Consider the following 19111-nt stretch of genomic DNA (forward strand, 5'->3'; position numbering starts at 1 on the left):
GAGGGGGGATTGTGCAGTCAAGCCCGCTCCGTGTGTTTTCGTTAGCGCTGGAGTCTGGTCGCGCCCAACTACTCGGGTGCAAAGGCGGAGCTGGCTCAGCTGGCGCCTCCCCCCTTTTTTTGCCTCGGATTCCTTCCTTTCTCCCCCCCCCTCCCCCGGTCGGTGTGGAGTGGTCGGGAGCAGGGCGGCTTCCTCTCCCCGCACGTGGCTGCGGTGCCCTTGCAGAGGAGGAGGTAGGTTGTGTGGCTCTCTCCGGGGTGGGCCCTTGTCTGTGCTCCGCTGCTGCGGGAGGGGCTGCTCCCCCCCCCAGACCTCCAACGGTGGGAGGCTCGGGAACGCGTCTGGTACCATTTGCAGGAAAGGGGCCCCGCAGTCCTGCGGCAGCGAACACGCCCTGCCTTCCCCCTTGCTGTCCTACTTCCCCACATCCCCGTTTTTAATTGTCCCATCATACGCCCCACTCTGCCCCGCGCGGTTATTCCTGTGGCCGGGTGGAAGTGACCCGTGGTCCCGCCTCTCCCCATCCCATCCAGAGAACCTGCCCGGATTAATTCCTCTTTGAATCAGAGCGGATCTGTTCGAAAAACATCCCATCATGATGGAAAAATACCTAGAGATGCATTGGGGGGAGGGGGCTTGTTTGTTTTCCCTCCCCTTCAATGCTGCCTGCGGAGGGGGCCCCCTGCTGCAGATGGAGTCTCCTCATCTCAAAAAAAGATATCTTGGCATTGGAAAAGGAGCAGAAAATGGCAACAGACGTGATGAGGGGTTTGGAATGGCTGCCCTGTGAGGAGAGAGAAATAAGACTGGGCCTTTTCAGCTTGGAAAAGGGACGACTCGGGGGCTCATGAGAGAGGGGTATAAAATCATGACTTATTTACTTCCCATAACACAAGCGCTAAAGGTCACAAAATGAAACTAATAGGTAGCAGGTAGGGATGTTAAATACATTGTAATTGAATAGTTGTGTAACTGCACAAAATATTATCGGGATTGTGGGATGTGGAGCAGCCTCTGTCTGTGGGGAGCTCAGACTCTACTTGCCTGTTCCCCCCACCTGACCTCCAACCTCTGTAGGAGGCAGCGGGTCCACAGATCTGACATGCTGAGAGCTGGCTTGAAAGTCAGCTCCCCATGCGTATTGGCTCCAACCTAACCCCCTGACCCTCCACCCTGCTGCCTCTTTCAGGCAGTGGTGGAGATCTGGTGCTCATGGGGAGCTGGCCTTTAAGCCAGTTCCTCACAAGTTCTCGTTCCCCCCCGCCCTTTGCTTCCTCTCATACAGAGGCAGCAAGGGGAGGATGCAGGTAGTCAACAAGATTAACTAAGAAGCTCAGGCTTATTGGTTAATCATATAGTTGACTACATGTTAACATTCCTAGCAGCAGGTTTAAAACAAAGAAAATGAAGTATTTTGTCACACAATGTACAGACAACCTGTGGAACTCCCTGCCAGATTTTGTGAAGTCCCAACACTATTTGCAGGGTTCAGAAAAGAACTAGATATATTGATGGAGAATTAGTTCATCAATGGCTATTAGCCAAAATGGGTAAGAATGGCTTCTGTTTGTCAGAGGTCGGCAGTGGGTGACAGGGGATGGATCACTTGATAGTTACTTATTCTGTTCCTTCCCTCTGGGGCACCTGGCATTGGCCACTGTCAGCAGACAGGACACTGGGCTAGATAGACCTTTAGCCTGACCCGGACGGGCCATTTTTATGTTCCCAAAGCACAATGGCCCCCAAAGGGAGGAAGAGGAAGGCGAAGGAGCCCAAGGTGAAGTCTGCAAACTTGGAGGATGAGAAGGCAACTGGTAGCTCTGATACACTGCCAAAGCGGTCCCGGGGTGAGGGAAGTCGGGGCCCTGGACCTCGTGTGGTCATTGAGCATTGGTGAGTCCTGGCCAGGGCAAGAGGGTGGGTGGTTTTTAAGGCTCATGTGCTTGTGGAAAGCACCAGGGATGCTCTGGATACAGGAGGAACATGTCTGCAGAGAGATGGGAGGGTTATGGGAGTAGGGGGAATTAGTTTGAGCCCTTGCAGAGGGGGAGCAGGTAGGGAGATGAAGGTGTTGGGTTCGGGGGGGGGGGGAGGCGGTGATGGATCAGACTGCTGGGAGTGTGGCCTTGATTGACAGGAGGTTGGTTTGCTCTGCAAGAGGCCCACCAGCTGGCTCCCGGCCCTACTAACCTCCCCCCCCATTCTCCTCCCCTGCAGTAAGAGCTGACGAGTCTATGGGCGCAATGCCGATGCCGTGAGCCAGGCGCTGCGCCGCGTTGTCTCCAGTGTGGTGGTGGAGATTAACCCTGAGACGCCGCGCAGGAACAGCTTCGAGGTGTCCCTGGTGAAGGAGGACGGAAGCAGTAAGTGCGGAGGCTTCCATACAGCAGTGCTGAGTCAGGGGTGCATTGATGGGGGGGAGGAGATACAGACAGGACTAGGCAGTGCTGCGAGCAGGTGCTCAGGTGACAGCATGCTGGGGTACAGATGCCCATGCGGTGCTTTGCAGCACAGGCTGGGCTGGTGGGCTCCTTGTGCAGCGTGAGCAGGATCCTAAATGGCTTGTACCTCATGTCCCTTGCCTGATTGGTCAGACAGAGCTCTGTGGGGCTGAGATGGTGCCTCATTAGGGCCCTGATGTCAGTGGGGGTCTCTGCAGTACCTGGCACAGTGTGAGGGGGTCCCTGATCTCTGTCAGTGGGAGTGTCTAGGGTCTACTGCAGTCAAACCCAATCGCCGGGTAACCCCCTCTGCTTTGTTGGGATTTCAGCGGTGGAGCTATGGAGCGGCATCAAGAAAGGGCCACCTCGCAAGCTCAAGTTCCCAGAGCCGGAGAAAGTGGCGGACATGCTGAAGAGCAGCTTAGTCTAAAGCAGAGCTACACAGAGGTGAGTCACTTCTGCTCCCAGGGCAGACCCGCAGAGGGGGCGGCTTCTGTAAATCAGAGGGAGATATTATCGTAATAGCTGGCCGGGCTGGAATCCATGTGTCTGAATACAGCACCAGCCCTCCCTCTGTGTGGGCTTTTGTTAACTGCTGGCCCCTCATGTCAAGCTGGGCTTTTTCCTCCCCTCCCCATCCTGGCCAGTCAAAACCATCTCACAGAGCATCCTACACCCTGAAAGATCCCAGTGCCACCTCCTTGTCCACGGTGTACGAGCCCTAGCTTCACAGCCAAGGAGGAGGAGGAGGAGGAGTCGAGTCTCACTTGCACCCTCCAAATGGTGGTGCCTCTGCAAGACTGAAGGGAGCTGAAACTGATCACTGAAGTCAGATCTGACTCCATACACCAGAGTCACGTCTGTGCCTGTGTCTAATTGAATACCTGCTGAGGAGCATGTTGCCTTCACTGGACGTGCTGCACTTGTGGCAGGCTCGTGCTAGGGCAGTGAGAAGACGTCCGCCTGGAGAGTAAACCTAGCCCAGGCGGCGCTGGCTGTTGCTGTGAGGGTGAGGTGGCCTTTCCTGGCGTCGGCAGCACAGCTGGAACCATCAAAAACTCAGTGGGGAGGAGCAAAGAGGTGGGAGGTGCTTCAGCAGAAACCCCCATCCACACACTGCGTTCTCTCCCCGAGTTGTGGGTTCCGGGATGACCCCTTCCATGGGGGGAAGGGGCATTAAGGTCATACAAGTGTGTCATACGAGTGAATGCAGGGGTTGGGCTAGGGCCCAGGCCTTTGGACCATCCTTCCTCTCAGGCGGCAGGCTTAAGGGCAACCTCATTCAAACTGCCTCTAGCCGCAAGCAGGTCAGTGTGTGGGGTCCAAATGAAGGGGGGAATAGGGTGGTTAGAGGTCACTTCCAGTGTGAACTGCCAGGGCTGACCCCCCCCTCTCTCATCCATGCAGCTGGGTCCAGACCCGTCCATTCCTTGTGTGGGCCGGAGCATCCATGAGGAGGCGTGATGAAGTGGGGGGCCAACGGCTGAACCTCAGTCACGTCTCTGACGCTGCCGCTCTTCCCGCAAGGAGTGGTGGGCCGGACACCACCACTGCCCTTTGCTCCCAGAGCCAGTCCTCTGGCGTTCCCAAGCAAAGGCTCTTTCATTGCTTTGTGGCTGTTTTTGTAATAAAGTTTCGAGTAGAGCCATGTGTAAGTGCCGCGGAGGCGGGGATACAGCTTAGAGGTGGGCATGCAGGTGGGCAGCCTTGTCAGCTGGACTGCGCCTTCTCCTAGCCCCCCTAATTGGGCACTGCTTGCAGGCAGCTGGGGAGCAGCCTGGGCAGGGACATGTTCATGCCTTGGAGGAAGAGGGAAGAGTCTTGCCAGGTGGCCTGCTCCCAGCAAGAGGGAGGAAATGGCCCCTGGCAGCTCTCACAGCCCAGCTAGGAAAGCAGAGTGCTGCAGCCCAGGTGAGGGGCAAATCCAGTAGAACTAGACCAGTTCAAGTATTACAAACAAGCCCCTGGCCTCTTACTGCAGGTTCTCCCAGCTTTCACCTGGCTCCAGGTGGACGGGGCTGCTGTCACAAAACCAGCAGGGCTCCCAGGGAGGCGTGGCAGGTGAAAACACATGCAGCTGTGGGGGCAAGGGAAGCTCTCATTAGAACCATGTTATGTGCAGAGACTGCCTTTGGGGGCCTGTGCTGTCAGCAGAGGGATGCATGCCCCACAGCGAGCAGCAAGGAAGGGGAGCTGGGTCCCCCTACAGGAAAAGGCCAGCTCTGGATTTAGATGCCCAGCAGGTGACCTGTCCCAAGTGCCGGGGCAGCAATGGGATAATGGAGAAGGAGGGAGCCGGGCTGGTGTTAGGGTGTAGCCAGGCAGGAACAGAGTTGACTCCTGGGGAACACAGTTCTGCTGCCTTTAAACATTGTACAGAACACAAGGGTGCTGGCTGCCCTTCCCACTGCTACTTCCACTGCGTGGGGTCCATGCATTCCTTCCCTGGCGCCCACCCTGCTCTGCCTTGTGCACGAAGGGAGTGGCAGGTCTTATCATGGCTGTGACAGCAGAAAAAGCCTCTTCACCATGTGCAGCCCTGCCCCTCCCCCCCCCAAGTCCACATGTGGGGGAGGGATGCTCCAGCTGACAGGGGCAGGCTGTTCTCTCCCCTCCATCTCCCTGCAAGCACTCACTGCTCAGCAGCATGGAAGCAGCAGTAAGTTTAATTCAACCGCAGAGGTCAGCAGAGCACCCCTGCAGCAGGCCCCACTGGGGTGGCTATGAGTAACTCAGCTCCATTCCCGGATTGTGGGAGGGGGGGTTACTGCAGTTCCACCCTGGCCTTGCCCCAGCTGTGCCTCCCCCCGCTGAGGTCATCAGCCCTGGGGGAGCTCTTCCCCCTACCAGGCTCCACAGAGCTCCCAGCTCTCCATGGCCAGCCCACTGCGCTGTCCCCACAGCCTTGTCCTCCACAGTAGTGCAGGCCCGGGGGCTGCTAGTTCAGAACGTCCACTTCTTCCTCTGATTCCGAGGAGAGGTCAGGCCTCACGCAGACGCCAGCAGGTACCAGCGGCTCCTCCGCGCCAGCCATGACGTCAATCTCGTCCCCCTCTGGGCTGTCCGGGGGCCGGCTGTCCACGAGCCCTTGCTCGGAGTTGCTTTGGGGCAGCCCACAGGGAGCCTGAAGCTGGGCCTGCCCCTCCGACCCCAGAGCCTGCCCCTGCTCTTTCCCCCTCCCGCTGTCTGCAGGGAGATGGGGCAGCAGGCCTGGCTGAGGCTCCCCGCCACCAGCCGCTGGTGCAGGGCGCTGAGGAGTCTGGGGGTTGGCTGGCGCCAGGGGCACTGGGCTGGCTGAGGTGGGGTGGTGATTGCCAGGGACAGCCCACCTGGCTGCGAGGTGGCCGCCCCCAGCCTTCCCTAGAGGATCCCCATGTGCAGAGTGGCCACCCCCCACCTCCCATCCTGGCAGGGGGCCTTTCTCTGTGTTGTCCCATGCTGGCCACAGCTGCGCTTCTGCGGGGCACCACTTCTCTCCAGGCCCCGTAGAAGGGGCACCCGCTGGCCCAGCAGCGCCCAGGCCCTCCATGCCGCTGTCTGCCAGCAGCAGGTCCAGCATCTGCTCCAGCGGGGCCGAGTCCCCAAACTCCTCACTCTCACTCAAGGGCTCCAAGGCCGCCACGTCCAGCTCGTACGGGTCCCTGCAACCTCCTCTCCCTTCTGAGGGCCCCTGTTCTACTGTCGCCAGCTCAGGCAGCAGCGAGGGCTCCAGCCTTCCAGCCGGCCGCTCGGCGGAACCAGCTGCCTGCATCCCCGTGAAGTTGTGGGGGGAAGCTGCACAGCAAGTGCCTGTCTCCCCCGTGGTCACTGAGGCAGCCTGGGGCTCTCTGGCTGGCGGGTCTTGTACCACCTCCCAGCAGCTCCCATTAACCACCTTTCTGAGCTTCACACGCCCCACGTGCCCCTCCTCGGGGGCCGTGTCCGAGCCAGAAGCGGAGGCGCTGGAGCTGCGCTTCCTGTGGCTGCTCTTCGGAGGCACAGGGGGGCTCCCAGCACAGCAAGAGGGGCTGGCCTGCTCTACCCCACCTGCTTCGTCCCCGCCTGGTGCCTTCTGCCGCCAGAGGCGCCGGATGGAGGTGGGTGGGTTGCCGGGGGCTGCCGGGAGGGGTGCCGTTGGGGCACAGGTCTTGGAGGGAGGGGGCAGTTTCAGGCGGCTGAGCTTGATCTTCCTGGGTAGCGGCGAGCAGTCTGTGGTGGCCCCCTCGCTGGGCAAGGCCTGCTCTGCACGCCTCTCGCCCTGCGCCCCTTCAGCCTCGCCCAGGGTGCTCCCCACGCCAAGGCTCCTGCCGAAAGCCAGGGGGTGGCTCTTGGGTCTCACATTCCCCGTCTCCACTGACAGCGCTGGAGCATCCGCATCCTGCAGCTGGGCCTCCCCGTTCTGAGCTACGGCAGCCCCCTTGCGCTTGGTGCTCTCCGCTTGACCGGCGGAGCCGCTGGTGCCTCCCCCCGTATGCTGCTTGCCTGCCACCAGGGGGAGGAATGTCTGTGGGGCACTGGGAGCCGGGGAGCAGGCCTGTGGCATGACCCTGGCAGAGATCGGAGCCGGGCTGGGCGACTGCAGGCACTTCCGATTCAAGCGCCGACCCAGCACCTGTTTCACCAGCTTCCCGCCCTCCAGCTGCAGCGACTCCAGTTCCGCCACCTGGAATTGCCGGGCAGCAGCCAGGACATCCAGGGCCTCTTCCCGGGACACTTCCATCTCTGAGGTGTAGAGGAAGTCCACCAGCTTCCGCAGCGTCCCGATCTTTAGCCCCCGCAGCTCCAGCACCACTTTACACCCCTTGGAGGGCGTCTGGCGCTCCAGGCGCTCCATGAAGAAGGGGCTGCAGGCGGAGAGGATGCAGCAGTGAGCGGGGACAGCCTCTCCTGCAAACAAAGGAGCGGGCGGTGAGGGTCGTGGGTTAGCTGTGCTCTGCTACTGCCTTAGCCACTCCTGCACTTCGGCAATGGATGCTTTACAAGGTTGTGGGTGGGCCTGCCCTGTGTGGCTCCAGTCCCTGCATATGCATCCATTGAAGAGCCCCTGGCTGTGTCTAGACTGGCCATTTTTTCCAGAAAATCAGCCGCTTTTCCGGAAAAACTTGCCAGCTGTCTACACTGGCCACTTGAATTTCCGCAAAAGCACCGGCTTCCTACTGTCTGAAATCAGTGCTTCTTGCGGAAATACTATGCTGCTCCCGTTCGGGCAAAAGTCCCTTTTGCGCAAAAGGGCCAGTGTAGACAGCTGAGATTTGTTTTGCGCAAAAGTGTGTCTAGATTGGCCACAGACGCTTTTCCGCAAAAAGTGCTTTCGCGGAAACGCGTCCGTGCCAATCTAGATGCTCTTTTCCGTTAAAAGCATTTCCGGAAAATCGTGCCAGTGTAGACGTAAGCCCCTCTGTGTGGCCCAGCTCATGATAAATAAATCTCTCTTATACAACAGGGTAGCTCGAACTGTCACTACCCCAAAACCGTCATTCATCACGTTAGCAGTATCGCCAACACGGGCCATGGGTGACTAGCAATGGGGAAACAAGCCTCCAGCCCTACTGCTCAGGATCCTATGGGAGCCAAGCGCCCCCTTGTAAGGGCAAGCCAGACCTGCCCCAGCAGGCGGCGCGTAGTCCCAACCTTCCCTGGGCCCAGCACTGGGAAGAAGGGCAGGTGGCACATGGCCTCAGCCTTTCCTGGCCCTGGCGGGAACATGGGAAGGACAGGCAGTGCATGGCCCCAGCCTCTCCCTGAGCATAGGGAGGGCAGCCCCCAGCCCTGAAGGGCACGCTGTGGGTGCCCAGCCCCAGGCAGGCTGGCAGCACAGCCCCAAGCCTCAGCAGGGCTGAAACCCGGACAGCTCTTTGGGGGAGGGGGATGTGGGCAGGGCCAGGAAGCATTGCCTTCCCCTGCCTCTTATACCCTCCGCCCATGACCACCAGCCCCCAAAAGTTCAAATCCCAAGTTGGACCCCACCCCAAAAGTCCTGAGCTTGGCTTTAAACCATTATTGTAAAAGCTACTACATCTGGGGTTCTTTTTATTTGCTGTCTGATTTCAGAACCTTTCAGGGGTCTTTGCTTCCCATTTTCAAGCTTTCCTCCACAAGCACCCGGAAAGCTAGCTACACGCTCCCCTCCCCCCTCCCCTTTTAAATGAAAATGAAGATTCTCTAACAGTCTTCCAATTCCTGCAGCTGGGCTGTACGAAAAACACCAAATATTGCAACAGGGGATAAAAAAAAAGAGAAGAGATCACAGGAACTGCAACACTGCACTATGGTTCCCCAGGCAGCTCTAACTTGGTCTCCTTTATCCTGGGATTCATTTTCATTTTTGTCTGCAGAAAGGTCATATCTCCATGACCCTCTCTCCAGCCTTTCCTCTCCTCCCCTGGCAAAAGAATGCCGCTCCTTGAGATACTTCTTAGCCGCAAAGACAGAACTCCCATTTAATATTAGAGGGAGGGTAACACAAGCGGATGCTTTTACATCTGACGTTCCAGCCACAGCACCAATTAACAGCAGCCAATTAAAACACCCCCAAAAAACAACCCCACCCTAAATAAAATTAAACTGTCTGCTTCCTTTAAAAAAAAAAAAGGAAGATTTCCCCTCTTCCCCCCTTCTATCCCATGGCACCTGGTCCCTGAAGAGAAACTACGCAAGGGAGGCAACATGAAGGTGGGGTTCCGGGGTGAGCGTGTACAAGCTACTGCGGTGGTCTGGGTGCGGTGACTCTGCCCAGACCCACCAGGCTGGAAAGCATATGCAATCCCAAGATTTGGGCCCCCAATCCAGAAGTCTGGTAAATATCCACAGGGCGCAGACTCTGCCCGATGTGTGGCACCTCACTGCGCTGGGCAAGGATTTTACTGAGTATGTCTCCACTTTACTGGGTGCACCTCCTGCTGCCTTGAACCCAGCCAGCACCCACAACCCTACTTCTCCCGGGCACTGCTACCTCGGAGCAGCGTGGAATATTGTGGGGATGGCCACCGCGGCTGCTCCCATCTCCAAACCCTCCCCTGCAGAAGGGGCTGAGAAGAACAGGGGAAAGCGAGTGGCCAGATATTTCAGATTTCAACCAACCTTCAAGGAGAGATTTTATTTTTCATTTCCCCTCTCACAAGCCACCCGAGGAAGCAGACACTGAGCACTGGCACATCAAGGCAAAGGCTATTTCTGCCAGAGGTTGACAGGCACGTCTCTAGCTGCAGAACAGCTGGTGTGCGCGTCTCTGCAGTTCCACCTTGACACATCCAAGGCTACCAACCACCAAGGAATAAAAGCTGCCTTACCGACAGAAACGAGCAAGAAACAGTCTGCGCAAACCAGCGACATGCACGGCCACGTCCCCCAAACACACCCTCCCGCACCCGTAACTCGAGCCCTCCCTGGGTCTTGCTTCACCCTCTATGCACGCCACCTACACAAAGTCAGATTCTGAAACACGAGGCGTCAGAGCTGTGGGGCCAGGGAAGTATACGGAAAACCTGCTCATCTGAAGTAGGGATGAGAGTAGTCGATTAACCGATTAGCAAAAGCTTATAGGTTAATGCTATAAACAATGCGCATTCCTCCCCTCCCCCCCCCCCCCCCGACACCTGCCAGTACATTTTTTAGCAGGCTGGCCAGCAGCCCAGCTCAGTCCTGGCTTGTGATGGGACCTACCCCGCTGCGGCTCTGCATTTAAAGCATATTAGGAGCTGGGCTGGCTGGCAGGCAGCCCGGCCCAGTTCCGGCTCGCACCAGGTCCGGGAGTTCAGACCACTTCCTTGATAGGGGCTGCTGCCACCCCAGGCTGCTGCCTTTTTAATCAGAGGCAGCAGCACAGCACGACAGGTAGCCAGTCTACAAGGGGAGCTGGATTTTAAACTGGCTCCCCTCATAGACCAGCTTCCACCTGGAACCTGATACAGAGGCAGCAGTGCGGAGTAGCAGGGGTCTTCTCAGAAGTGAGGCCGGAGCGCACTGGCTGCTGGCCCCACCTCCAGAGAGTATAGAATAAGAATAAGAACCAATAAGAATACAAGCGGTTACTCGACTATTCAATTAACCGATATTTAACATCCCTAATTCGAAGGTTCCCACACCCCAGGATGCTGCTTCTTAAAGGCAAAGAGTTCACCTAGTGAATATTAAAAGAATAAACTTTGTAGCACAGTAGAGACCTTGCTTACAGACAGCAGTGAAAGTAACTTAACATTTCTTACAGGTACCATCCTCCTGCAACCGGGTCCCTGCCAGCTCTTGCCGGAGCTGCACACCAGGGTGCACCCACTTTCACCTCTGCTTGCAGATACAAGCAGACAGGAGGCTGTAACTGGAAACTTTCCCTCACCCAATTAAAGCTTCAACGGAACAAGACGACACTTACAAAATATTAAGTGAGACAGTGCCCCTCCCCCCACCATGCAAAACAAATCAGGAAGCTTCATGATTAGTTTGATTAATGAGTCAGACACTTTCACAGACCAAAATATGCTCCAGTTGTCATCTGAATATGAAGCAGCTGAGGGCAAAAGTTCATGTAAAATGGTCTCGCAGTGCTCCAAACAAGGATGTACACTGAATTTCCATATGTCTGCTGACACATATCTGGCGCCATGTAGGGAGGCTGCTATTTGCAAAACCTCTTTGGAATCACTTCCACTTTTGTGCAGACCTTTTTCTACTTGTGATTCTCCCCCCCTCCCCCCAATCAAGTCTATCACACAAGGCCCCACGAGCATGACTGTCCCCAGCGATACAACAGCCACTGCAAATAGCAAAGCTAAGGGTTGAGCACGTGTATAGTGCCCTATATGTTAACATGTAACCACATACTGATGTGCAATTAGTATCCTACGGAACCGTGCCTCAAAGCACATCGGTAAGCGCACAGGCAAAGTGACAATCCAGCCCCAGGCACAAGAAAGGTGGGTACCAACCCGCTGCCCGCGTTCAGGTTACCTTCTGCCTGCAGGATGACATCACAGAACACATCTGCCCTCTGCTGCCGATGGAGCTGCAGGAAGGCCATGCGCAGGAGGCGGGAATTCCGATAGAGAATCTTAGAGCCAGCCACAGGGGAGCACATGTCAGCAGAGCTGCCCAGCCACCAGAAGCCCTGCAAAGGGAACACAGTCCTGGGAGCGGAGTAGGCCCTATCTAGCAGCGCTCCCTTTGGTGGATTCAGTATGCCTACAATTCAAGGGTTCACTTCCTGGCTCCAGTCTATGCAAGCTTCTGCCAAGCCATCTGCCCTGAAAGGACAGTGACTGTTGTAAGTTATGTTAAAAAGTCTCAGAGGGGTCGTCGTGTTAGTCTGCAGCTTTAAAAACAACAAGGAGTCCTGTGGCACCTCAGAGACTAACAAATAAGGAGCTGCAAGACTGCTCGTTGTTATAAGCCATTTTTATTCCTGGCTCAATGATAAATTGGGGAGGAATCTGTAAAGAGCCACATGGGTGATTAGGGGACTGGAAAAATACACCTTAGAGTGAGTGACTCAAGGAGCAAACCCAAATTATCTCAACAAAGAGACGATTAAAGGGTGGTTTGATCACAGGCTATAAGGACTACCTGGGGACCAAAAGTTTGATAACTGAAGGCTCTTCAGACCAAGATCGACTAAGTTCCAACGGCTGGAAATTGATGCTAAACAAATTCAGGCTGTAAATAAGTTGGAAGTTTTTAACAGTGAGGGTAATTCACCACTGAAACAACTTATTAACTAACCCTTGTAATGGATTCTCTATTGCTAGCAATTTTTCATTCCAGATTGGGGATGTAAAATCCCATTTAACCAGTAAAACATTACGTTTAACCAGTTAACTGATCCAGCAGGTGGGAGGCCGCTCCAGCCCAGCTGAGCCCCCAACTAACCGGTAAGCATTGCCCGCTAAGATGACATCCCTACTCCAGGTGGAATGGTCTTCTAAAAGATCTGTTCCAGTTCAAACAGGAATTAATTCAGGGAAGCCACTTTCCCTGAGGCAGTGTTATGGATAGACTGAACTAGCAGGGGGCACAGACTCTCACAGAAAAGCATTCCATTGAATGGTACTTAAATAAGGTATTTTTTCCATAATTCAATACACAGCCTGTCACCTCCGGGTCACTGGATCCCACCAAAGGATTAGGGAAAGGGGGCAGGGATTCAGTCTCCAAGGGGCACTGGTTCCGATTGGGCTCTGGGGGACTGCCACATGGAGTCTCTCACCCCACCCCCCTCAGCTGAAGAAGTGGATGGTGTGGCTTGGCCAAGTAGCAAATGGGAGACAGGCTCCTCTCTAGAGCAGACTCCAAACCGGCCCCAGGTTGGGGCAGGGACTGGCTGGCTCCGGGGCATCAGCAAATGGGACAGGGAGAATGGCTCCATCATGGCCATGCTCAGTGAGACTGGCAAGCAGGATACGGACCTCGCCCCCTACGGCCTCATCAGCACTCGGAACTGCAGGCAATTTGCCCAACATCTACCACCACCACAGCTTTGCCGGCACTAGCAGTGGTGGGAACACTCACGTCAACCAGCCACCATCGTGACTCCTTTCTGAGCTATGAGAGACGTCTCAGGGGTAAATACACCTGCAGCCAGTCTACAATACTGCTCCCGCTGCTTGACCACCTGTGCAAATACAGCATGAGTTCCAGGCACCATACGGAGCCGGCATGGGGCTGCCCCTGGACTTTACTTTCCCAGGCTGCCAAATTCTCACCAGCGGTGCTGTCACAGTAAGTCTTTGGCTACCATGTGCCCTATTAACAGCCACGGACACAGCTGCACCAGTTCAAACCCCTCTCTAGAGCACAAAGCCGGCCCAGCAGTTTGGGTGCTTATCTGGGATGGAGGCAACCTAGGTTCAATCCCCTGCTTGGCCACAGACACTTGGTATGACCTTGGGTACATCACTTAGCCTCAGTTCCCCTACAAACAATGGGGATAATCGCACTGCCCTGCTTGACAGGGGTGTTGTGGGAATAAATACATTAAGGGTACTTAGCTATTACAGCAACAGAGGCTGTGTAATGAACCATGGCACTGACTACGAGATTGTTTTCTGCTGTATCCTAAGGCATGGATTTAAGCCAGAGAGTTACACCAATTATATAATTACAACCACTGTTCTCTGTAAACTGAGCTCTTGGGTGGCCACCCAGGAGAGATTCAAATGTCACCCAGCTGATTAACAGAGTGCCCACAGGTGGCAGTAGGGATGCAAAATCCTGTTTAAAATGTTAATGGGTTAACCTATATGTTTAACTGGTTAACCAACCCATTGCACTGAGGCAGGGGAGGCTGCTGGAGCAGCACCTACCTGCAGTGTGGCGCAGTGGGCCCCGAGCAGCCGCAGTGAGGAGCTGCTCTCACTTTGCCAGGCACTGGTTAACCGTCTACCCATTTACATCCCTAGCGGGCAGCATGTGTTTCTACTGGTTGTGCGCATCCACACATACCTCAGTGCACATAATAAAATTTATTCTGCACACAGATGGAGAAAATTAGAGGAAACATTGATTAAAACTGATGCACATGTTGGCAGTTTAAGGGCTGCTCTGTAGTTTTTATACCTCAGTTGTGATTTTTTCTTAACTGGAATAGTTATACTGAGAGAATCCCTAGCACAGGATGCAGTTTTCCCTGTATAGCTTATTCCCTTTTTATACTGGTATAATAGTAGGTAGCTCTCATGCATCACTTTACATCAGATCTCAAAGGAGGTCAGCATCATTATCCCAATTTTACAGATGGGACTGAGGCACAGAGGGATGAAGTGACTTGACCAGGATCACCTAGCATGTTAGTGACAGAGCAGGGAACAGAACCCAGGTTTTTCCCCGGCCAATGCTCTGTCCACTAGGCATAAATGCACCAACACAAGGGGCCTATATCACTTGAACTATACCAGTGCTGTTAAACTGATACCAGAATAAACCATTGTTCACACACAAATGTGAGAGAGGGGCCTTTGTTCAGTGCAGCTTATGTTGCTTGAGAAAGTGTTTATACTAAACCAAAAAAAACTCCAACCTCTTACTTTTGAGTCTACACAGGGTACGTATCAATATAACAATAATACTGTCCCACACAGACAAGAATCAATTCTGTAGGCAGGGGCAAACCACTATAAGCATCAATTTTTCCTGGTTCAGCTTTCCCTGGTTTCAGAACAAGGATATAAGCTCAACCCGCACAAACTGTCTATCCTTAGAACTCTCTCAGCCCCATCCAAGTAATATCTGATTGCTTCATAAGCTTCACTGTATTTAGCCTCCCAGTACACCTGTGAGGTTATCCCATTGTAAAGATGGTAAACTGAGGCACAAAGAAGCAGAGGCAACACCTAAAACTTAAATCAACCTTGCTATGACACTCAGAGGTATAAAAAGTTCATACCCCCTGAGATGCAGTTAAGCCAGTCTAGGAATTTTTTCATCCACCTAGTCTCCTCTTGAGTTGGTGAATTTATTATAGTGACCAAAACAATACAAAAAACCCTTCCGTTGCTGAAGTAAGCAGCTACACTAAAGCTCTGCTGCAGTTGCACTTGTTGCATAGACACAGCCCTAAGTCACTTGTTCAAGGTCAAACAGGGAGTTTGTGGCTGAGTAGGTAATTCAACCTTGGTGAATCCCAGTGTCCTAACCTCTGGAGCATGCTTCCTCTCATGGCTTTATCACTGCAGCTACCCCCTTGCCTGTAATTAAAACAAGCCTCTAACTCAGACAACTCCCTAAGCTCCCCTCACATTTTACTGTCACACACTTTCAGCACTGAGGTAAGACACTGGCTTGTTACCACCAGTCCTTGCTTGTTTCCTTTTAGGAATACATTGCCCCACCTAGATCCCCATCCTGTTTCCCCCTCCCCAAAGAAGGGAGCAACAGCAATGAGATACCTGTTTAGATTAATGGAATGTGCACAGGGATGTTGGAAACATGAGAGCTGCCAAACACGAGGAACCTTAAGAGCCACCAAGGCCTGGTAGCAGCATTGAGGATGGGAGTCAGCCACACATGGAACAGGTGCTGTCAAGACACAGATAAAGAAAACACGGATACTTCAGCACAAGAGGTAAAAAGGAGCCTGACCTTCTTCTGGCCACAGACACACCCTCACTCCTCAAACACACCCCACATAGCTCAGAGTTGCAACCCATGCAAGAGGCTTCCCTTCACAACCACCCCACTACTCCAAAAAGATCCATATTCCTGCTCCATCCCAGTACACCACCCAAATCCTGCACAGAAACTGCCCTCTTCATTATTGCCCCCGCGCTAAGGGGGCTCTCAAACTTCCCCCATAGGAAGTGGGTTTTCTTTTCCCTCCCATACACACTAAGGGGGGGGGGTGTCTCCCCACCACCACTAATCGGGAGCCTCCATTTCCCTCCCCCACCCCGACTGAGGCATGCTCTATTGTCCGCCCTCTGAACTGTGGTCCGAGGACACCCACCAACTCCCCCTTGCTGCAGCACCCCTTTGCTGCAAACTCCAGCTCGTGCAACACAGCGCGAGCCCTACCCTAGCGCCTGCACGCGCCACGCCTCAGACGGCGCCTTCCCCGGGAAAGGGGCGTGGCTCCTTCGCCCCGCGGAGCTCAACAACAGCCCTTTCATTGGTCAGACCCTCCGGCCAATCAGAGCCAAGGGGGTATTTTGGCGGGAGGATTCGAAGGGAACCGTTGTCCCTGAGGGAAATGACGGTTGGGGGGGGAGGAGTGGAGGAGTTTGCTGGGTCTCAGCCCAGGGGGCCAGCGAGCTCCAGGCTCCCTAGAGCCCAGCCCCTGGCCAATCAGTGTCAACCTTGGCCATGTGTCCCCAGCCCCCTAAAGCCATAAAGGGGGACTCCCTGACAGCCCCCACCCCACAGAGCTTGGGGTGTTTCTCTTAAAGATCCAGCTCCTGGAGTCCCGTGATTTTTGCAAGACTCCCTATTTGCATGTCATGCCCAGCCCTTACAGTTGTGCACACTCAAAGTTGTGACCCCCGCCCCACCCCTGGTCTCAGACACCTGAAAGCAGGGGAAACAAACTGAACTGGGTGGATTTGAACCCAACAACTCAGGATTTTTAGGCCAGTCTCAGGATTTGGGAGACCTGGATTCATGTCGTTTGGACAGTCGAGGCTTATGATGCTGCGGACCCAAAGCCCAATCATTGATTCTGGCTGGTCAGCACCCAATCTGGTCATCCCCACCGTGTCAATAGCACAATTAAGCACATGGAGAATTCCCTGCCCCTGTCCCAAAATCTGATTGCTGGGCATATTATGTCAGTGCCCATGCCCAGGGAGCACACTTTCCCCCTTCCAGACCCGCAGTCCCACGACTTAATGCGCATGGCTCTTTGAGACTCTGAGAGGAAGGATCAGAAGCAATGTTCCATCTAAATTTTTCTATACAGGTGCGGAATAAATGATGTGTGCACTCAGTCATGTGTGGACATGCACCACCAGTAAGCACACATGCCAACTGTGGGAGCAGTGGGCACTCTGTTAATCAGCTGGGCAGCATTTTAATCTCAACTGGGTGGCCCAAGCGCTCAGCTTATAAGGAACTCTGGGCAGGAGTCTCAAGATGGGTCCTCCCGCTGCCTGACTTTGGGCTAATTTCTCACTCCATGGCAAGAAGAAGGAAACATGGCTTTAAGTTTAAACCGCATTTGCACCTTCCAGAATTCTGGGCCGCTTAAGCCCCCAAAATAAATTATAGCAGCTTTGGGGCTGCCCTGATTCACAGGTCAAGCTACCCTTTATCTCCTAGGAGCTGTGAATAGGGTTGCCAGATGGTTTCAACAAAAATACCGGACACACTTGACATTACATCACAATCTACATTGCATCTTATTTGGAAAATACTGGACATTTATATTTTCTCAATTTGTTTCCCATACTGAAAGCTCAAATACTGGACTGTCGGGTTCAAAACTGGACACCTGGCAACCCTAGCTGTGAACAGCTGAGAATAATGATACACAACCCAGCACATCACCTATAGTTTCTGGCATAAGGCCATTCCACAAGCTATATATATCAACCCTTTATTCTGGGGTTATTTTCACCTATAAGGCAACAATTATAATGTAATCACAAATTAAGTGAGATTGGATAGTTCTAAGGCAGGGGAGGTCAGGGTAGTATTAAGGGTTACCTAGTGGTTAGAACACTGAACTAGGACTCTGAAGACCTCAATCCTATTTCTGGCTCTGGTGTTAACTTGCTGGGTGACTATGGGCAACTTCCCCTCAGTTTCCCCATTTGTAAAATGGAAATAAAAGTATTACCCTTCTTTGTAAAGCAATTTGAGATTGATTCATGACAAGCACTGCAGAAGAGCCCTCATACATTAACTGTTATCATTTCACCCCTAGGGCACCAGTTCCAGTCTGTCCCAGATTGACTTTTCAGCAGGATTTAGCCTCCTAAATGACTTCAGAAACTCTTGAAAGTAGGAATTAGACTCCTAAATCACTTAGGGCATGTCTACACTAAGACATTATTTCAAAATAATAACTCCCAAAATAACTACTTTGAAATAGTATGTCCACACTACAGGGAAGCCTTGAAATTAGTCCAAGGCAGGCTCCGTTAATGTGGATGCACTACCTCTACTTAGAGCCCCAGGAAGCATTGCAGAGTAATTACTTTCATTAATTCTGGGAGTAGATATTTTGAAAAGTGGAGTATCCACACTACTGCTACTTTGAAATAACTGTTTCAAAATAAACATTATTCCTCATGGAAAGCAGGAGTTATTTTGAAATAATCAGTCCCTTATTTTGAATTAACGGGCTTGGCAGTGAGGACTCTCCGCTTGTTATTTCAAAATAAGGGGAGTTCTTTAAAAAGAACTCCCTAGTGTAGACCAGGGCTTTGGCACCTTCAAAGATATTACTCTAAAGCCTGGTCTAAACTCCGAAAATCCTGTCCCCAGATGCTCTGATTGCAGTGGAAAGGCTGGGGTGGAAACTTTTGGGTAGGATACTTGGAAGTGAAACGTCTAAGACATTACAGCTGCTCAAACCCTTCATTTTCTTTATAAAAAATCAGCAAGATTGGCAAGAACAGCAGAGGAGACCAAGAATGAAGGAAAGGAATGAAGGAGAAAAGAAGACAGAAAACCCACAATGAGGGCAGGGAAGACAGAGCCAAAACAGGAAAAAAGCAAGAAAAAAGGTAGGAATTGGCGCATGAAGGTAAGAGACCACAAAAAAGTACTCACTGCACAGGATGGGATGAACAATATGCTAACACTCCGGGACTGTACAAGGTGAGCTAGAGCAGTGGTTCTCAATCTTTTTTTATAAAGTACCCCTTTAAAAAAATTATAAGTACCCCCAGTACTTACAGTTTTCAGACTCAGAAAATTTTTTTCTACCATTGCAACACATTTGTTTAAACAATTTAATCGTAGCTGGGCGGGCGATGAAAGTTTTGCATGTAAAAAGTACAAAAATAATAAAACACTATAAAACTTAAAACAAAAATACAGTTTTCTCCAAGTTTCAGTTGTGTTGACGTACCCTCCAGACTTCTTTCGAGTACCCCTAAGGGTACTCGTACCATGGGTTGAGAAACACTGAGCTAGAGGGTCAGTATAGAACACAGAGGAAAAAGGCACAGGGGTATCAAGATTTATTATTCTAAACACATGGTTCTCTTTATTTCAGAGAATGGGATGCAGAGCATTTCTAACCTAGGCCCCTGTCAAGATCTGGA

At 53.0% G+C, this 19111-nt stretch overlaps 2 protein-coding genes across 4 annotated transcripts; one reads left to right on the plus strand and one right to left on the minus strand.

Annotated features, from left to right (window-relative positions):
* Positions 1 to 23: 23 nt before the first annotated feature.
* Positions 24 to 4085, plus strand: SELENOH (selenoprotein H). Its single transcript, XM_075928622.2, has 5 exons — positions 24 to 233; positions 1732 to 1893; positions 2218 to 2363; positions 2771 to 2888; positions 3849 to 4085. Exons 2-4 carry the CDS (start codon positions 1736 to 1738, stop codon positions 2869 to 2871), a joined length of 405 nt encoding a protein of 134 aa, XP_075784737.2. The 5' UTR covers positions 24 to 233; positions 1732 to 1735; the 3' UTR covers positions 2872 to 2888; positions 3849 to 4085.
* A 468-nt stretch (positions 4086 to 4553) lies between these two features.
* On the minus strand, positions 4554 to 15998 carry BTBD18 (BTB domain containing 18). Of its 3 annotated transcripts, none has more exons than XM_075928618.2 (4): positions 15918 to 15998; positions 15293 to 15422; positions 11364 to 11520; positions 4554 to 7307 (listed from the first exon to the last, which is right to left on the minus strand). In XM_075928618.2, the coding sequence occupies exons 3-4, from the start codon at positions 11488 to 11490 to the stop codon at positions 5380 to 5382; spliced, it is 2055 nt and encodes a 684-aa protein (XP_075784733.2). In that variant the 5' UTR covers positions 11491 to 11520; positions 15293 to 15422; positions 15918 to 15998; the 3' UTR covers positions 4554 to 5379. The 3 variants fall into 3 exon arrangements, with proteins under 3 accessions (XP_075784733.2, XP_075784731.2, XP_075784734.2); XM_075928616.2 differs by having other exon boundaries at positions 15850 to 15953; XM_075928619.2 differs by lacking the exon at positions 11364 to 11520 and having other exon boundaries at positions 15850 to 15953.
* Positions 15999 to 19111: the final 3113 nt, after the last annotated feature.

Source organism: Pelodiscus sinensis, chromosome 5, assembly GCF_052426305.1.
Source record: "Pelodiscus sinensis isolate ZL-2025 chromosome 5, ASM5242630v1, whole genome shotgun sequence".
Taxonomy (NCBI): Eukaryota; Metazoa; Chordata; order Testudines; family Trionychidae; genus Pelodiscus; species Pelodiscus sinensis.